Source organism: Schistocerca gregaria, chromosome 6, assembly GCF_023897955.1.
Source record: "Schistocerca gregaria isolate iqSchGreg1 chromosome 6, iqSchGreg1.2, whole genome shotgun sequence".
Lineage (NCBI taxonomy): Eukaryota > Metazoa > Arthropoda > Insecta > Orthoptera > Acrididae > Schistocerca > Schistocerca gregaria.
In genome coordinates, this window is record NC_064925.1 from 158,014,144 (window position 1) to 158,027,615 (window position 13,472).

The window sequence follows — 13,472 nt, forward strand, 5'->3', positions numbered from 1 at the left end:
GTAATGGAGAACTAACAGACCCTTTCCAAGTTAATTCAGGAGTACGACAAGGGTGTATTCTTTCGCCAACACTATTTCTTTTGGTGTTGGACAATGTGATGAAGAGAGAGATGGGGGGACAGAAGAGGGTGTACAGTGGGGGATGTGGGATAGGCTCAAAGATCTAGATTTCGCAGACATTTGCTTAGTGGCGCAATGAGACATCGAAGAGAAACTGGCCAGGTTACAGAGAGAGGCGGAAGTTGAAGGCCTCAAGACAAATGTTTGCAAAACTAAAGAAATGTGGATAAATTTGACCATCACAAATAGGCTGGCCATTAATGGAGAGGACATAGAACAGGTCCAATCTTTCCTCTCTCTCTGAAGTATAGTCACGACTACAGGAGGCGCCGAGGACGACGTCCATCCGCAAAGCAAATGTGCATTTGTGCAACAGTACCCTGTCTGGAGAAATAGGAACACCCCAAAGAAGACCAAATTCCGGCTTTTCAATAGCAATGTGAAGGCTGTTCTGTTGTATAGTTGCAAAACTTGGAAGGTGACTAACCACATCAAAAACCAGCTCCAAGTTTTTATCAACCACTGTCTCCGGCATATTTTAAATGTGAAATGGCGAGACATAATGACAAATGAAGATCTTTGGAGGGAGAAAAATGAGCAACCAATCAATATACAAATCAAAGAAAGAAAATGGAACTGGATTGGGCATACACTGAGAAAACCAAATGGAGCTATTGAAAGGATGGCTTTGGATTGGAATGAAACCCTCAAGGAGCTAGAAAACGTGGTCGTCCCAAACAGACACGGAAAAGGATGACCGAGAGAGAAGCTACAGAGGATGGGAAAACCTGGAGTGAAGTGAAGAGACTTGTTAGAAATCGTACCAGGTGGAGGAATTTCATCACGGTCCTATGTTCCAGAGGGAACGACAGGAACTAAGCAAGCAGCAAGTGTTAATCTTTGAAATTGGGACTCCTCTTGGTATTACTCGGCTTACAGACAACTTTCAAGTCACGCATCATTGCATCAGCAGCAGAAATAATTTGCAGTGCAACATCACGCCTGCCTGGTGATTTTGTCAGCACAAAAACAATCAAGACAATTGTACAAGACCAACTAGATTTTTCACAGCATTAAAGACAGCATGCCTCCAAAATCTGGCCACCACAGGCTTCACAACATGGTTCACTGCACTCTTTTATTCAAAAAGACCTCGATCATTGTACGTGATGTTCCAAGTAGATGGCGTTAAATGTCCACTTCAAGCCCCATATTCTGGCCTCTAAAAGGTACGCAAGAAATAGGAACAAACAGTAAACATTCTGGTGAATGGCAAGACTACAGTTGCCTCACTGAACTGAGTAAAGCTAGCATATGTATTCGACGAGACACCATTGTCAGTGGCCAAGCGTAGATGACAACTAGCCTCCCATCGGGACTCCATGATGCATCTGTCGCCTCTACAGTGCAGCGTCCACCGACTGACGCAGTACTTCCTCCAGCGTGGATGGCCCGCTACAGCCACCGAGTTCGAACTGACACTCGACTTCTGCTAGGGAGATTATGTAATGCCCTACATGTCAACCTCCATGCATTCGTATGAAGTGCACTGTTATGCAGTGACAGTGCAGTTTACGTGTGCATACCAAGTGAATCGCTATCGAGTAGTTCCACACCTGGCCACTAGGAGCACTGTGTTGCACATGTGATTCATTTCTCCATGCGCACATTTACTGTTGGATTTAAATTTATTTCTTGTTGTTTTTCTATTTGACGACACACTGACACCATGCAATGAGGCTTCTGTATATCTCTTACCTCTTGCAAATGAAATAATAAAGTTTCAGTTAATTGTCATTATCTGCATCTTTTAATTACGGATAAAGTTGTGTAACCACAAAAGAAAGAGGGGTCTTAAAGCACAGCTTCTGCAAAACCTAAAGCAAAGAATTTAGTTTGTCATATTAACTGTTAGCACAATTTATAGCCCTAAGTAATGCATTAAATAGTTTTCTTATGACCTCTCACTTATGTAGTATCTGAGGTTCAGTAATTACATAATGTTACTGAGACACAGATTTCAATGGAGATATATTCCAGCAAGTAAACGCCCATTTGTCTCTCACAAGCAACATTCAGAGGCTATTACTTTTGTTTAGGCAGTTATTGGAGGAGAAGGGATTGCTAGTAATGACTAATGCTAAATCAGTAATGAAATAGAAAACTATGGAAAGGGTATTGGATGGAATGCTGTTTCGCCTTTCAGAACGGAATGTGAGAGGCAATAAAGACCGAGAAGAATCGAATAAAGGACAGAAGAAAGTCAGATATACAAAAGGTAACCGTTTTCTTCTTTTAAAAGAGCACGTGAGAAGTAACAATAACCTAGCAGGAATTTAAAAAAAAAACTGATAACGGTAAACAACAATACAACAAAATAAAGCAAAGAGCATAAATATTTATACAATAATACACTTTTCTGAAAATAAAATTAGAACAACTATGAACACATAATGAGTAAATGAATGTGTGTGTGTGTGTGTGTGTGTGTGTGTGTGTGTGTGTGTGAGAGAGAGAGAGAGAGAGAGAGAGAGAGAGAAGAGAGAGAGAGATGAAATTTGACATACCTGTTGTGACAGGCGAACTTGATACCCATGGGTAACAAAGAAGGCTCCTTCAATTGCACCTGTTGTGCCAAAGCTCCAGCAAGAACCACAGACAGACTGATCTGCAATAATATGTTGAATAATATGCAGTTATAGATAGCATGCATACTTCAGCAATTTATTTGAAAGTACTGTAGCCACAAATATATATACAGGCAGCAAAGTTATGATTTTTTTTAAAGCTACTTTCATCAAAGACCACATGCACTGTTAGCCTCCTTACGCAGAAGATGTGCGCTATGCTCCACGACTTCTTTATTTAAAAATAGGAAAAACTGACACTACAGTGTTCTGGCACACTAAAACATAAACTGACAAAAAACCATCTAAAAAAATGCTTTTTGCAGCTTAAGCCAACTTCTGGCATTTCCTTTGTGTGTGAATGGGATTAAATGTCATTTAAATTATAGTAAAAGGTTAGGATCTAGATTTTAAAAGTGAATTTATCTATGTTTTTTGTATCACTTCTTGTCTGTGTGTCATAATTTTTGTGTTTTCAAATGCAGAGTGCTGTAGAAAAATACATTCCACACTTTAAACTCCTCTGAGCTTGGAGTATTGTCGATGTATTGTAAGAAATCCTACCAACAAATGTACCACACAGACCAAAAATGTAGTGAAAAGCTGCAATAAAATTCCCATTGATAGTGAAAATAAAATACTTAGTAATGAACCCAAGGACACCTAAATTATATGGACTACCAAAAAGCCACAAAGAACAAATACCAATATTAGTAGAAAGCTGAACATCTGCTCACAAAATACTATACATCAAAACGATTCACAATATAAAACTCAAGAACATTAACAAACAACATAAAAGACATAATAATTTTTAAAAAATGGAAACTTCTCTACACCAACATTCCAATAAAAGAAACAATTCATACCATATAAAAGAACTTCTACAATGTAGAAACTTACCCAACACACGAATGCAGGAGAACATTGAGCAGCTAAAGCTAGTAATAAGCCAGAATTACTCTGAATTTAATAATGCATTATACATATAAAAGGTGGATTCGACATGTGGCATAGCATAGCTGGCACCACAGCTGATACATTGTTTAAACACATTAGAACAAAAAAATGTTTGCTCCACAAACATACTTCCAAAGAAAACTGTAATTTATTACCATTATGTAAACGACAGATTGTTCCAACACAGACATTCAACAAATACATAAAACATTTAATGAACTTCATACAGACATGAAATTCACAATGAAAATTGATAACAATAAAACAATCAACTTTGTGGTCCTAACAACAACAAAAATTCACGACACACATCAATTTGAAGTCTATAGAAAACATGCATCATTAATGCAAATTCCTGTCATCCTAAAACATACAAACATGCATACTTTCATATAATTAGAGACTGACTGATCTACCATTACAACGATTAGCAAATAAGAAGGAATTGGGGATCCTTTAACGCACAGTACAACATAACTTCAATCCCAGCAAAGTTGACCAAATCTAAGACTAACAAAACAAACAGATACAAATTAAGATTCACAGTGACATAAAATTGACAAGAGAGGTACCAACAAAACAGGAACTAACATACAAATCACAAATATATATAGGAAATACATCAAACAAACTTAACATACTGCTAAAGTAAACTACAGTAAGTTTTGCATAACACACTGCACACAGCCTAAGAACAAAAACTCACTCCAGAAAAACAAGACCACCTTTGCACACAACCAGGCATGTACAAAATTGACTAAGGATTGTCAAAAATTCTTTATCGGCCAGATGGGCAGAAATTTCGAGATTAGATAAGAAATAGACATCTATATACATCACCTCTTGTGAGTAGATCTAATGTTGAAACTAGAATCAGTGACTATTAAGTGACTGTATACCCTGTTCATCATAAGAATAAACCTGGTGTAAGCAAACACAAACACGATAGATTGGTCAGAAGCCATAGCACACATGAACTGGTGCTGTTGTGCTCTTTGAAGTATATATTAAACACATTATTACTAAGTTATGTTAAATGAAACTTAAAGAAAAACTTCGAAGGCTGTTAATACATCAGAATATCTTAATCATGCTGTAGCTACGTACCTTTTAGCTTAAAAATCATATACAGTCACAGTCTCTCTACTGTTGTTCTCTGATTGTCGCACTATTAATATGCAGTAGGAAAGTGATTGAGGCTGCTTCCTGATCCGTAGTGAAGCACACGTGTGGAACATGGTCAAAAGGTGCCGAGAAATAGGTTGCTCTTAATGTTTTTCATAAATTTACGGGAACAAACTGTTTTGAAGTTTCCAAGGGACTGTATTCAACAGTTGAGATGCTAATATAGACTGAATGTATAGTGGAATTGGTAGTGTGGAGTGATAACTAAGTGCAGTTCATGGATCGCAGGTTCAAGTCTCAGCTTGCTCATCTTTTTTTCATTCACTTTGAAATACCTACATCTCATAATTGTAAAATTCGTTGTCATTTTTTATGAATAATGCAGATCATCTTGTTTCTAATTACATATTGCATGCAAAACTCCTGTTTTCATTTCAAATATAAATTCTTAATTATCAATATTTTATGAAAGATTGTTAACAAAGATCACTTAACTTACAACAACATAACAATTTAACTTTTTAGGACAAAAATGAAAAACAAAATACTATTTATTTGTACTACGTCCATTGTTTTATAGCACAGATGTAGTCTCACATTAACCAGAGTGATAAATGATGTAGACACATTAAAAACAATCAGTTTCGCAATATCAAGCACACCTTACAAATGCCTTTTTTTTTTTTTGCATGTACCATTACAATATGAACCCAAAAGAACTGATCTGGAGCCAAGGTAGACTGTTTAGCTGCCAGACGTACTGCACTAACAACACAGCTTTTTCGCATGTCACTGCTGAACGTTTGTGGGATATAGAATGGTATGTCATAAAAGAAGAGGAGCAAATGCGGCACCTTAGTAGCTTTGTGGATTCTGTTGTTGATCGACTCTTAATCACCGTAGCACATGGCAATTCCAGAAATGAAATGTACTTCCCGGTTGTGGAAAAGGAAGGAGCTAAGAGATTACCAGACGACTGACTAATTAATATCTTCAGTGGCTTCAGTATTAACCAGTACAGTGAAATCCCTGCATTATGCTTTTGCAACACACAAAGCTCGTTCAAAGGAATTATCCTGTGTTTAAGTTAGGAATTTTCATCACTCTTGTTTGTAATTAGAATACTACATTAGGTGGGAATGAGAGCATTTTATGCTTTCCTTCTAGACACCTATGTCTCGCATTATCCCTTATTTATGTGCGTCTAACACAGCATAAGACATATCCTTATGATCATACTTAACACAGCTTGACTTCCGCTCCACGTGAAATGAAATCCAATGAGATTCCAGCAAACGCAGAATATGTGGTGTAATGTTTACATCAGGTTTATTCTTATGATGAACAGATTATAGCACTAGCAATAACTAAAGTACAATGGGCAATTAAAACAAGTAGGAAGAGTTAAACATACAGCAACCAAAATAAACACGTAGCAGTGTCACATCTAAACACTGTGGCATGGTTGGCACTGTCCCGATGTATGACCTAAGTTGCAATACCAGAGAAGGAAAGTTGCTACTCATTATATAGTAGAGATGCTGAGTCGCGATAGGCACAACAAAAACATTCACACAATTAACTTGCACACACATCTGCAGTCTCAGAGATCTGAAACTACACTGTGAGCAGCAGCACCAATGCATGATGGGAGTGGCGACTGGGTGGGGGTGCCTCTCAAAGTACCACAGTCTGGCAACAGAGGAACATTCCCCTCTTAACTCAGTACAATCCAGGACTGGAGCAACTGAATTACATTCTCCGCCAGGGTTTTGATTTCCTCTCATTGTGCAGTGAAATGAGGAACATCTTGCCCACTTTCCTTCCCATCCCTCCCACAGTGGTATCCTGCCGTCCAATAAACCTACACAATATATTTGTCCATCCCTACACAATCCTTGCTCCCAACCCCTTACCTCATGGCTCATATCCCTGTAATAGACCTAGATTCAAGACCTGTCCCATACATCCTCCCACCACCACCACCACCACCACCTCTTCCTACTACTCCAGTTCAGTCACAAACATCACTTATTCCATCAAAGTCAGGGCTACCTGTGAAACCAGTCTTGTGATCTACACGCTAAGGTGCGAGCACTGTGCTACATTCTATGTAGGCATGACAACCAACAAGCTGCCTGTCCACATGAATGGACATCAACAAACTGTGACCAAGAAACAATTGGACCACCCTATCGCTGAGAACACTGTCAAACATGACATCCTTCATTTCAATGACTGCTTCACAGCCTGTGCCATATGGATCCACCCCCAAACACTAGTTTTTCTGAATTGAGCAGGTGGGAACTTTCCCGGCAATATATCCTACAGTCCCATAAGCCTCCTGGTCTCAACCTTCATTAATCATTGTCCTCTCCCATCCAGTCCCTACTCTGTTCCCATTCCCGAACTACACAGCTCTCATTCCACCATTGTACCCAGTCTTTTTACGTCTCTTCGTTTCCACTAACCATTCCCTCCCCATCTCTCCCCTGCCCTGCATCTAACGTCCAGTACCCTCTCTTTACCTCGTCCCTGCACACTCCCCAGCAGCACGTCACTGTCCGCTACCCCAACCTACTATCCCTCCCACTCCTCGCACCAGCCTCCTTCTTACGCCCATCCAGTCACCACTCCCACCACACACTGGTGCTGCTGCTTGCGGTGTGGCTTCAGTTGCCTATGCCTGCAAGTGTGTGTGTGTGTGTGTGTGGGGGGGGGGGGGGGGGGTCTATTTTTGGTGAAGGCCTTACTGGCCGAAAGCTTTATTAGTGAAAGTCTCGTTATGCCTATCTGCAATTCAGCATCTCTGCTATATGGTGAGTGGCAACTTTCCTTTCCACAGAAGGTTATTTGAAGTTTTACAGGGAGCAGTGGGCAGTGATGAAATTAGCAAAATGAAATACAATAGAAGATGGATGGGTAGATTCGAGGAATAGTGAAGGTACCAGACTATCATACAGGAGGAAAGATAAGGCCCATTTAAGATCCTTGGATAACACACATGAACCTAAATTTCACTGAAAAAAGAAGAAAATATGAAAAGCAAGCAAATCAGATAACGAAAGTGACATAGATATCTAAAAAATGAGGGTGCCAAAAATGTGAAAACTTATGAAGCAGGAATGGTTGGGAACAATTGCAAAGCTGTAAAAGAATGCATAACTATAAGAAACCTAGAGAGTGCTTAAGAGAGCTTTGGAGAAAAGATAAGTGCCTGTGTGAACATCAACAGCTCAGACAGCAAGCCACCACTAAGAAATGAAGGGGAGGATCAAAGGTGGAAAGAATACCTAGGAAGGCTTTATAATGGTAAAAAACTCAATGGCAGTATTGTGGTAAGGGAAGAGGGAATGAAAGTGAGACAGGAGACGTGACACTGTAAGAAGATTTGACAAAGTATTTAAAAGATGAAAACTGAAACTACCTACCTACCTACCTACCTACCTACCTACCTACCTACCTACCACCTACCTACAGAAAATGACACTCCACCTGTACTATTAAGATCCTTGTGAAGAATCAGCCAAGTAAAACACTGAGAAAAAAAAGGCAGGTGCAGACAGGTGTGAATATTACTTAACTATATTCAAAGAAATGTGACTGATGCCTGAACTGGGACTTACATGCATCGAGAGTAGAAAACAGTGCATTGAGAATGGCTAGCTATTAGCCAAAATCTGGATTTGCATAATAAAATATAAAAAAGGATGACTTGATTGCTGCACTTTATAATTTATAAGCCACATAATCACAGAGAGCACCCACTTTCTGAATGGAAGGTAACCTGACTTAACTATCAGTTTACTAAGACTTGGTAACAAAATATAGTAATAAGAATTATTAACAGAAGGATGGAATGAAGTAAAAGCCAACCCAGATGAAAATCAGTTTGGGTTCTGAAGAAATGTACGATTGTCAAATTTTAATACCGCCACAATGCTTATCTTAGAAGATAGGATCTTAAAAGACAAGTAGAAAAAAGCAAACCAAAATTTATAGCATTTGTAAATTTACAAAAATCTTTTGAAAACGCTGCCTGCAATATACCCTTGAATCCCAGAAGTTATAAGGGATGAAATAAAGATAGCAAGTGGCTGTCTACAACTTGCACAGAAATGAGACTGCAGTTATGAGCCTAAAGGCCTGAAAAGAAAGAAATAGTTGAGAAAGGTGAAAGGCAGGTCTGCAGTCTATGCCCCATGTTGTTCGATCTGTACCTTGACTATGCAATAAAGGAGAGAAAGTTCACGAAGAAGAAACTTTGAGCTTTGCCAATGACATTGTAATTTTTTCAGACAGTAAAGGACTTAGAAGATGTGTTGAACAGAATGGACAGAGCCTTGAAAAAAGGTAATAAGGTGAACATCAACAAAAGTGGAACAATGATAAAGGAGTGTAATCAAATTAAATCAGGCAATGGTGACAGAATTAGGTTAGGAAATAGCACATGAAAAGCAGTAGATGAAATGCAAATGAAAAGCAGTAGATGATATATCATTTATTTTGAGAAGATTTCTCCTGGAGAAATAGCAGTCTTCATAAAAAAATACTTTAAAAATGGATTTTAAACAATCTTGATCACAAAAACATTTATCTCGATGGTAACTGGTTTTGGTTAATATTTGCCCATCCTCAGACCCTCACCGTAAGCAGTGGTAGTGAATGGAGGAATTGTTGTGACCTCCATGAATGAGCATTTGGCACTCGTGGAGTCACAACACACACTCTATTCATGACCACTGCCTACCATCATGGTACAAGGGTCTGAGGGTAGTCAAATGAAGACCGAAACCAGTTTAGTAGCTGTCAACAGCAGAAACAAGGAGGATATAAATTGCAGACTGGTGGTTAACAAGGAAACTGTATCTGTAAGAGAGATTTGTATTTCATGTTAAAAGATTGAAGTGCTTGAAAGTCTTTCCTGGTGGGGAAAATACTGAGTGTGGCATTATTTGGAAATGAAATGTCTGTGATCAAAGTATAGATTAGACAAAATATAAGATTTTAAAATGAAATGTTACAGAACAATGTTTAAGGTTAGATGAGTAGATAAAGTAACTAATAAAGCGGTACTGCATTAAACTGGTGAGAAAAGAATTTCATGGAACAAGTAGACTAAAAGAAGAAAGGTTGGAAGGTCAGATCCTGAGGCATTAAGTACTTGTCAGTTCAGTTAGGAGGTTAATAATTGCAAAGTGGCACTAAGATCTGACTACAACAAACAAGATCATGCGGATGTTGGTTGGGGTACTTATTCAGAGATAAAGAGACTTGCACTTAACAGACCCGTATGCAGTGCTGTAAAAAAACAGTCTTCATGGTAAAGATCACAAAAAAGAACAACAAAAACAAACATTTCAACAAGCCTGGATGAAATTATGACAGGTATGAAGATCGATGAAGTTTAACTTCTTAAACCTACTGTATACACAACTAAACCTGTTTAGAGGGCATAAAATTTTCAAAACTGAGTAGAGGACATAATTTTCAGCTGTGAACTGTGTGTACGGAAATCCACAGCGCTTTTATCGGTTAAAATAAAATATTATTTCCTTTTACACTTTAGCTTCACTTATTGTGATACTTACATCTGACACACACTACTTGTAATTGCTAACCACAATACAGCCACAATATGCAATAGAACTTTGTGACCATAGTACAAAGAACAATGGCTTTTCAGAAAGCAACAAATAATGTCCACATTTAGATTTCAGTCATAATAATGTACTTCACACACTGAGACATGTGGGTATCTGTATATAGTAAAAACAAAGATTCCAAGACTTACCAAGCGGGAAAGCGCCGGCAGACAGGCACCACGAACAAAACACACAAACACACACACACACACACACACACACACACACACACACACACACAATTACTAGCTTTTACAACCGATGGTTGCTTCTTCAGGAAGGAGAGGGAAAGACGAAAGGAAGTGGGTTTTGAGGGAGAGGGTAAGGAGTCAAGGAGTCATTCCAATCCCGGGAGCGGAAAGACTTCCCTTGGGGGGAAAAAAAGGACAGGCGTACACTCGTACACACACACACACACACACACACACACACACATATCCATCCGCGGATGGAGCAGAAAAAAGGTGCCAGATGACTACCAAATGCATGATCAGGACCCAAACGAATGACCTGAAATGGATATCGACTGTACTCTGAAACAACACAAATATGTGCAAAACAGCATAACAAGACACGACTGGCCAACCTCAAGATACATAGGAAATAAGACACAGTATAAGAAGAAGTAGACGTTTTCACCAAAATTTGGAAATGTGTCTGAGAATTAGTTTGGATCTACCTATGCATGGCTCCATCAAAAATTTTGACAGCAGAAAAATTCCTTGAACTTTGCACAATGGATAAATCCATCTTCTCCACAAAAAAGGAGATATGAGCATTCCAGATAACTACTGAGGTACATCCGACTGAACAACATTTGGATCAAAAGGTAGGTAAAAAACCAGGAATGCCTAAGACTATGGAGAAGTGTGCAGAAAAAAATCATCACTTCAGAATAAGTCACGGAATATTACAAGAAATGCTTAGGCACAAAGTGCAATAGGTGCAAACAAGAAGATACACAACATACATCACAGTGATAGTACGTTATCCCACACAAGGCAGAAATTCAAACCAGCCAGCTTACTAGCAGATTGACAGGGGGTGACACAAGTAGGCAGGCCAGCAGCAACTCCATCTACATCGATACTCTGCAAATCACATTTAAGTGCCTGGCAGAGAGTTCATCAAACCTCCTTCACAATTCTCTATTATTCCAATCTCATGCGGCGCATGGAAAGAACGAACACCTTTATCTTTCTGCACGAGCTCTGATTCCCCTGTACTCCAAGACACGGGCAGCTTCTAACAGCACATGCAGGCCAAACTGTTTACAACTTTGGCTGAAACTAAGTTGAGCTAATTTAACAGTAGTGTTACTCCACAAGACAACTATTTAGGGTAACACCACAATGGCAATCAGCAGTCCCATTGCAGCCAGCAGCAACTTTAAGAACTAGTCACAAAAATTCCAAAGAATGCACTATAATACTGCTGGGTCAATATTAATGCAAACTTGGCAGGCAGAAAAAACTTCAGGAACATTGCTGGGACTACCCAGCTCACAAAAGGACAAATGAGAATATCAAATGACTAATAGAACTACACACAACGATCAACTAGTAATGAAATTCACAGCTTTTAACCCTTAAGTAGCTGCGTCGGGTGAAAATGACCCGACAAACTTTTCTTTTGCTTAATTTCTTTGGCACTTAACATCTCAAACTTGCAGATGGCATGTATTTTCCTTTACGGTTAAGCTGTTTCAGACGGTGTATTCGGAGTCACCACTGCCTTCACTGTACTTGATTGGGCACAACTGTTTGCATGTTCACACTTATTTTTCACCTGTGGCCCAATGGGAGTGCAAGTGTTTAACCGCAAAATACAGAGGCAACAAGAGTACGAACAACAGCATTTCTTCTTTCCTGCATAAGCAAATCAAATAATTTACTAATATTATTTTTATTTCATATTTTCTTCTCTCAGTCGAAAGTAATGTGACTTGCATCCACCATTAAAATGGGAGATCAAGGAAATAATCGAACCCCTCAAAAACAATAAAACACCAGGAGAGGATTCCATAACAGCAGAATTTTAGAAACATTCAAATAACAAATATCTGGTCAAGCTAACTGAAATCATTCAACACATTTGGCTAACAGGAGTGATTCCGGAAGACTGGAAGACAGCCTTGATCCAGCCACCACACAAAGTAGGTGATAAAACTGATGTTAACAACCACAGAGGCATTTCTCTCCTATCGATTACCTACAAAAGCACATCAAAAGCACTGTTAGCTAGGGTAGAATAACAACTCAAATCTCAAATTTATTTGGTTAGTATAATTTACTTTTTGTTCCAATTGATGCATAGTGAGGAGATCCTCCAGGATGTAGAACACGTCAGAAAAAAAAGAATACACAAAAATAAATATTTACAATGAAAAACAAATATACTAATGTATATTCCATAGATCCAAAGTTGAGAGATCATCATGGACATGGAACAAGTAAAGGAAATTTTTGAATGTAGCTTCAATTACAAGGCAATAAACACTAAATAGAAAAATCATTTTACAACAGTTATATACAATTAGTGTATTATTGCACTGAATTTGTACAGATGTCAGATTGTACTATTACTCGCATCATTTGATATCATTAGTGACACTCACATAAGTCAGTTCTACTAAGAAAGTGATCAATGGAGGAGGAGGAGGAGGAATTACTGCCAATAAATCCTTTAAGCGGCTCTTAAACTGAACTTTATTGGTAGTTAAACTTTTTACAGCTGCTGGCAAGTAACTGAAAATGTGTGCTTCTGAATAATGGACACTTTAAATCTTTGTGAAGATTATTCTTATTTGCAGAATTTGTTCCATAACTGAGGTGTTGGTTTCAAAAAACATATATTTTAATAGCAAATTCCATTCAGCAGTAGTTCATATCCCTAGTACCCTAAACAGGCCTCTGCGGGATGTTCTTGAGCTTACTACATAAATAATTCTTACTATAAGTTTCTAGAGCTGGAAAACTTTAGCTTGGCTTGATGAATGGATCCAAAAAATAACCCTGTGTGATATTACGAAATGAAATTGTGCGTAGTATGTCAG

The 13,472-nt window shown here is 38.5% G+C and overlaps 1 protein-coding gene across 1 annotated transcript in view; it reads right to left on the minus strand.

The window, feature by feature from the left end:
• LOC126278194 (digestive cysteine proteinase 1) overlaps positions 1-13,472 on the minus strand; it is a 73,507-nt gene that overhangs the window by 32,391 nt on the left and 27,644 nt on the right. Inside the window, exon 8 of the mRNA XM_049978109.1 lies at positions 2,628-2,728. Within this exon, the coding sequence (XP_049834066.1) occupies positions 2,628-2,728 (101 nt within the window). The remainder of the gene's footprint in view (positions 1-2,627; positions 2,729-13,472) is intronic.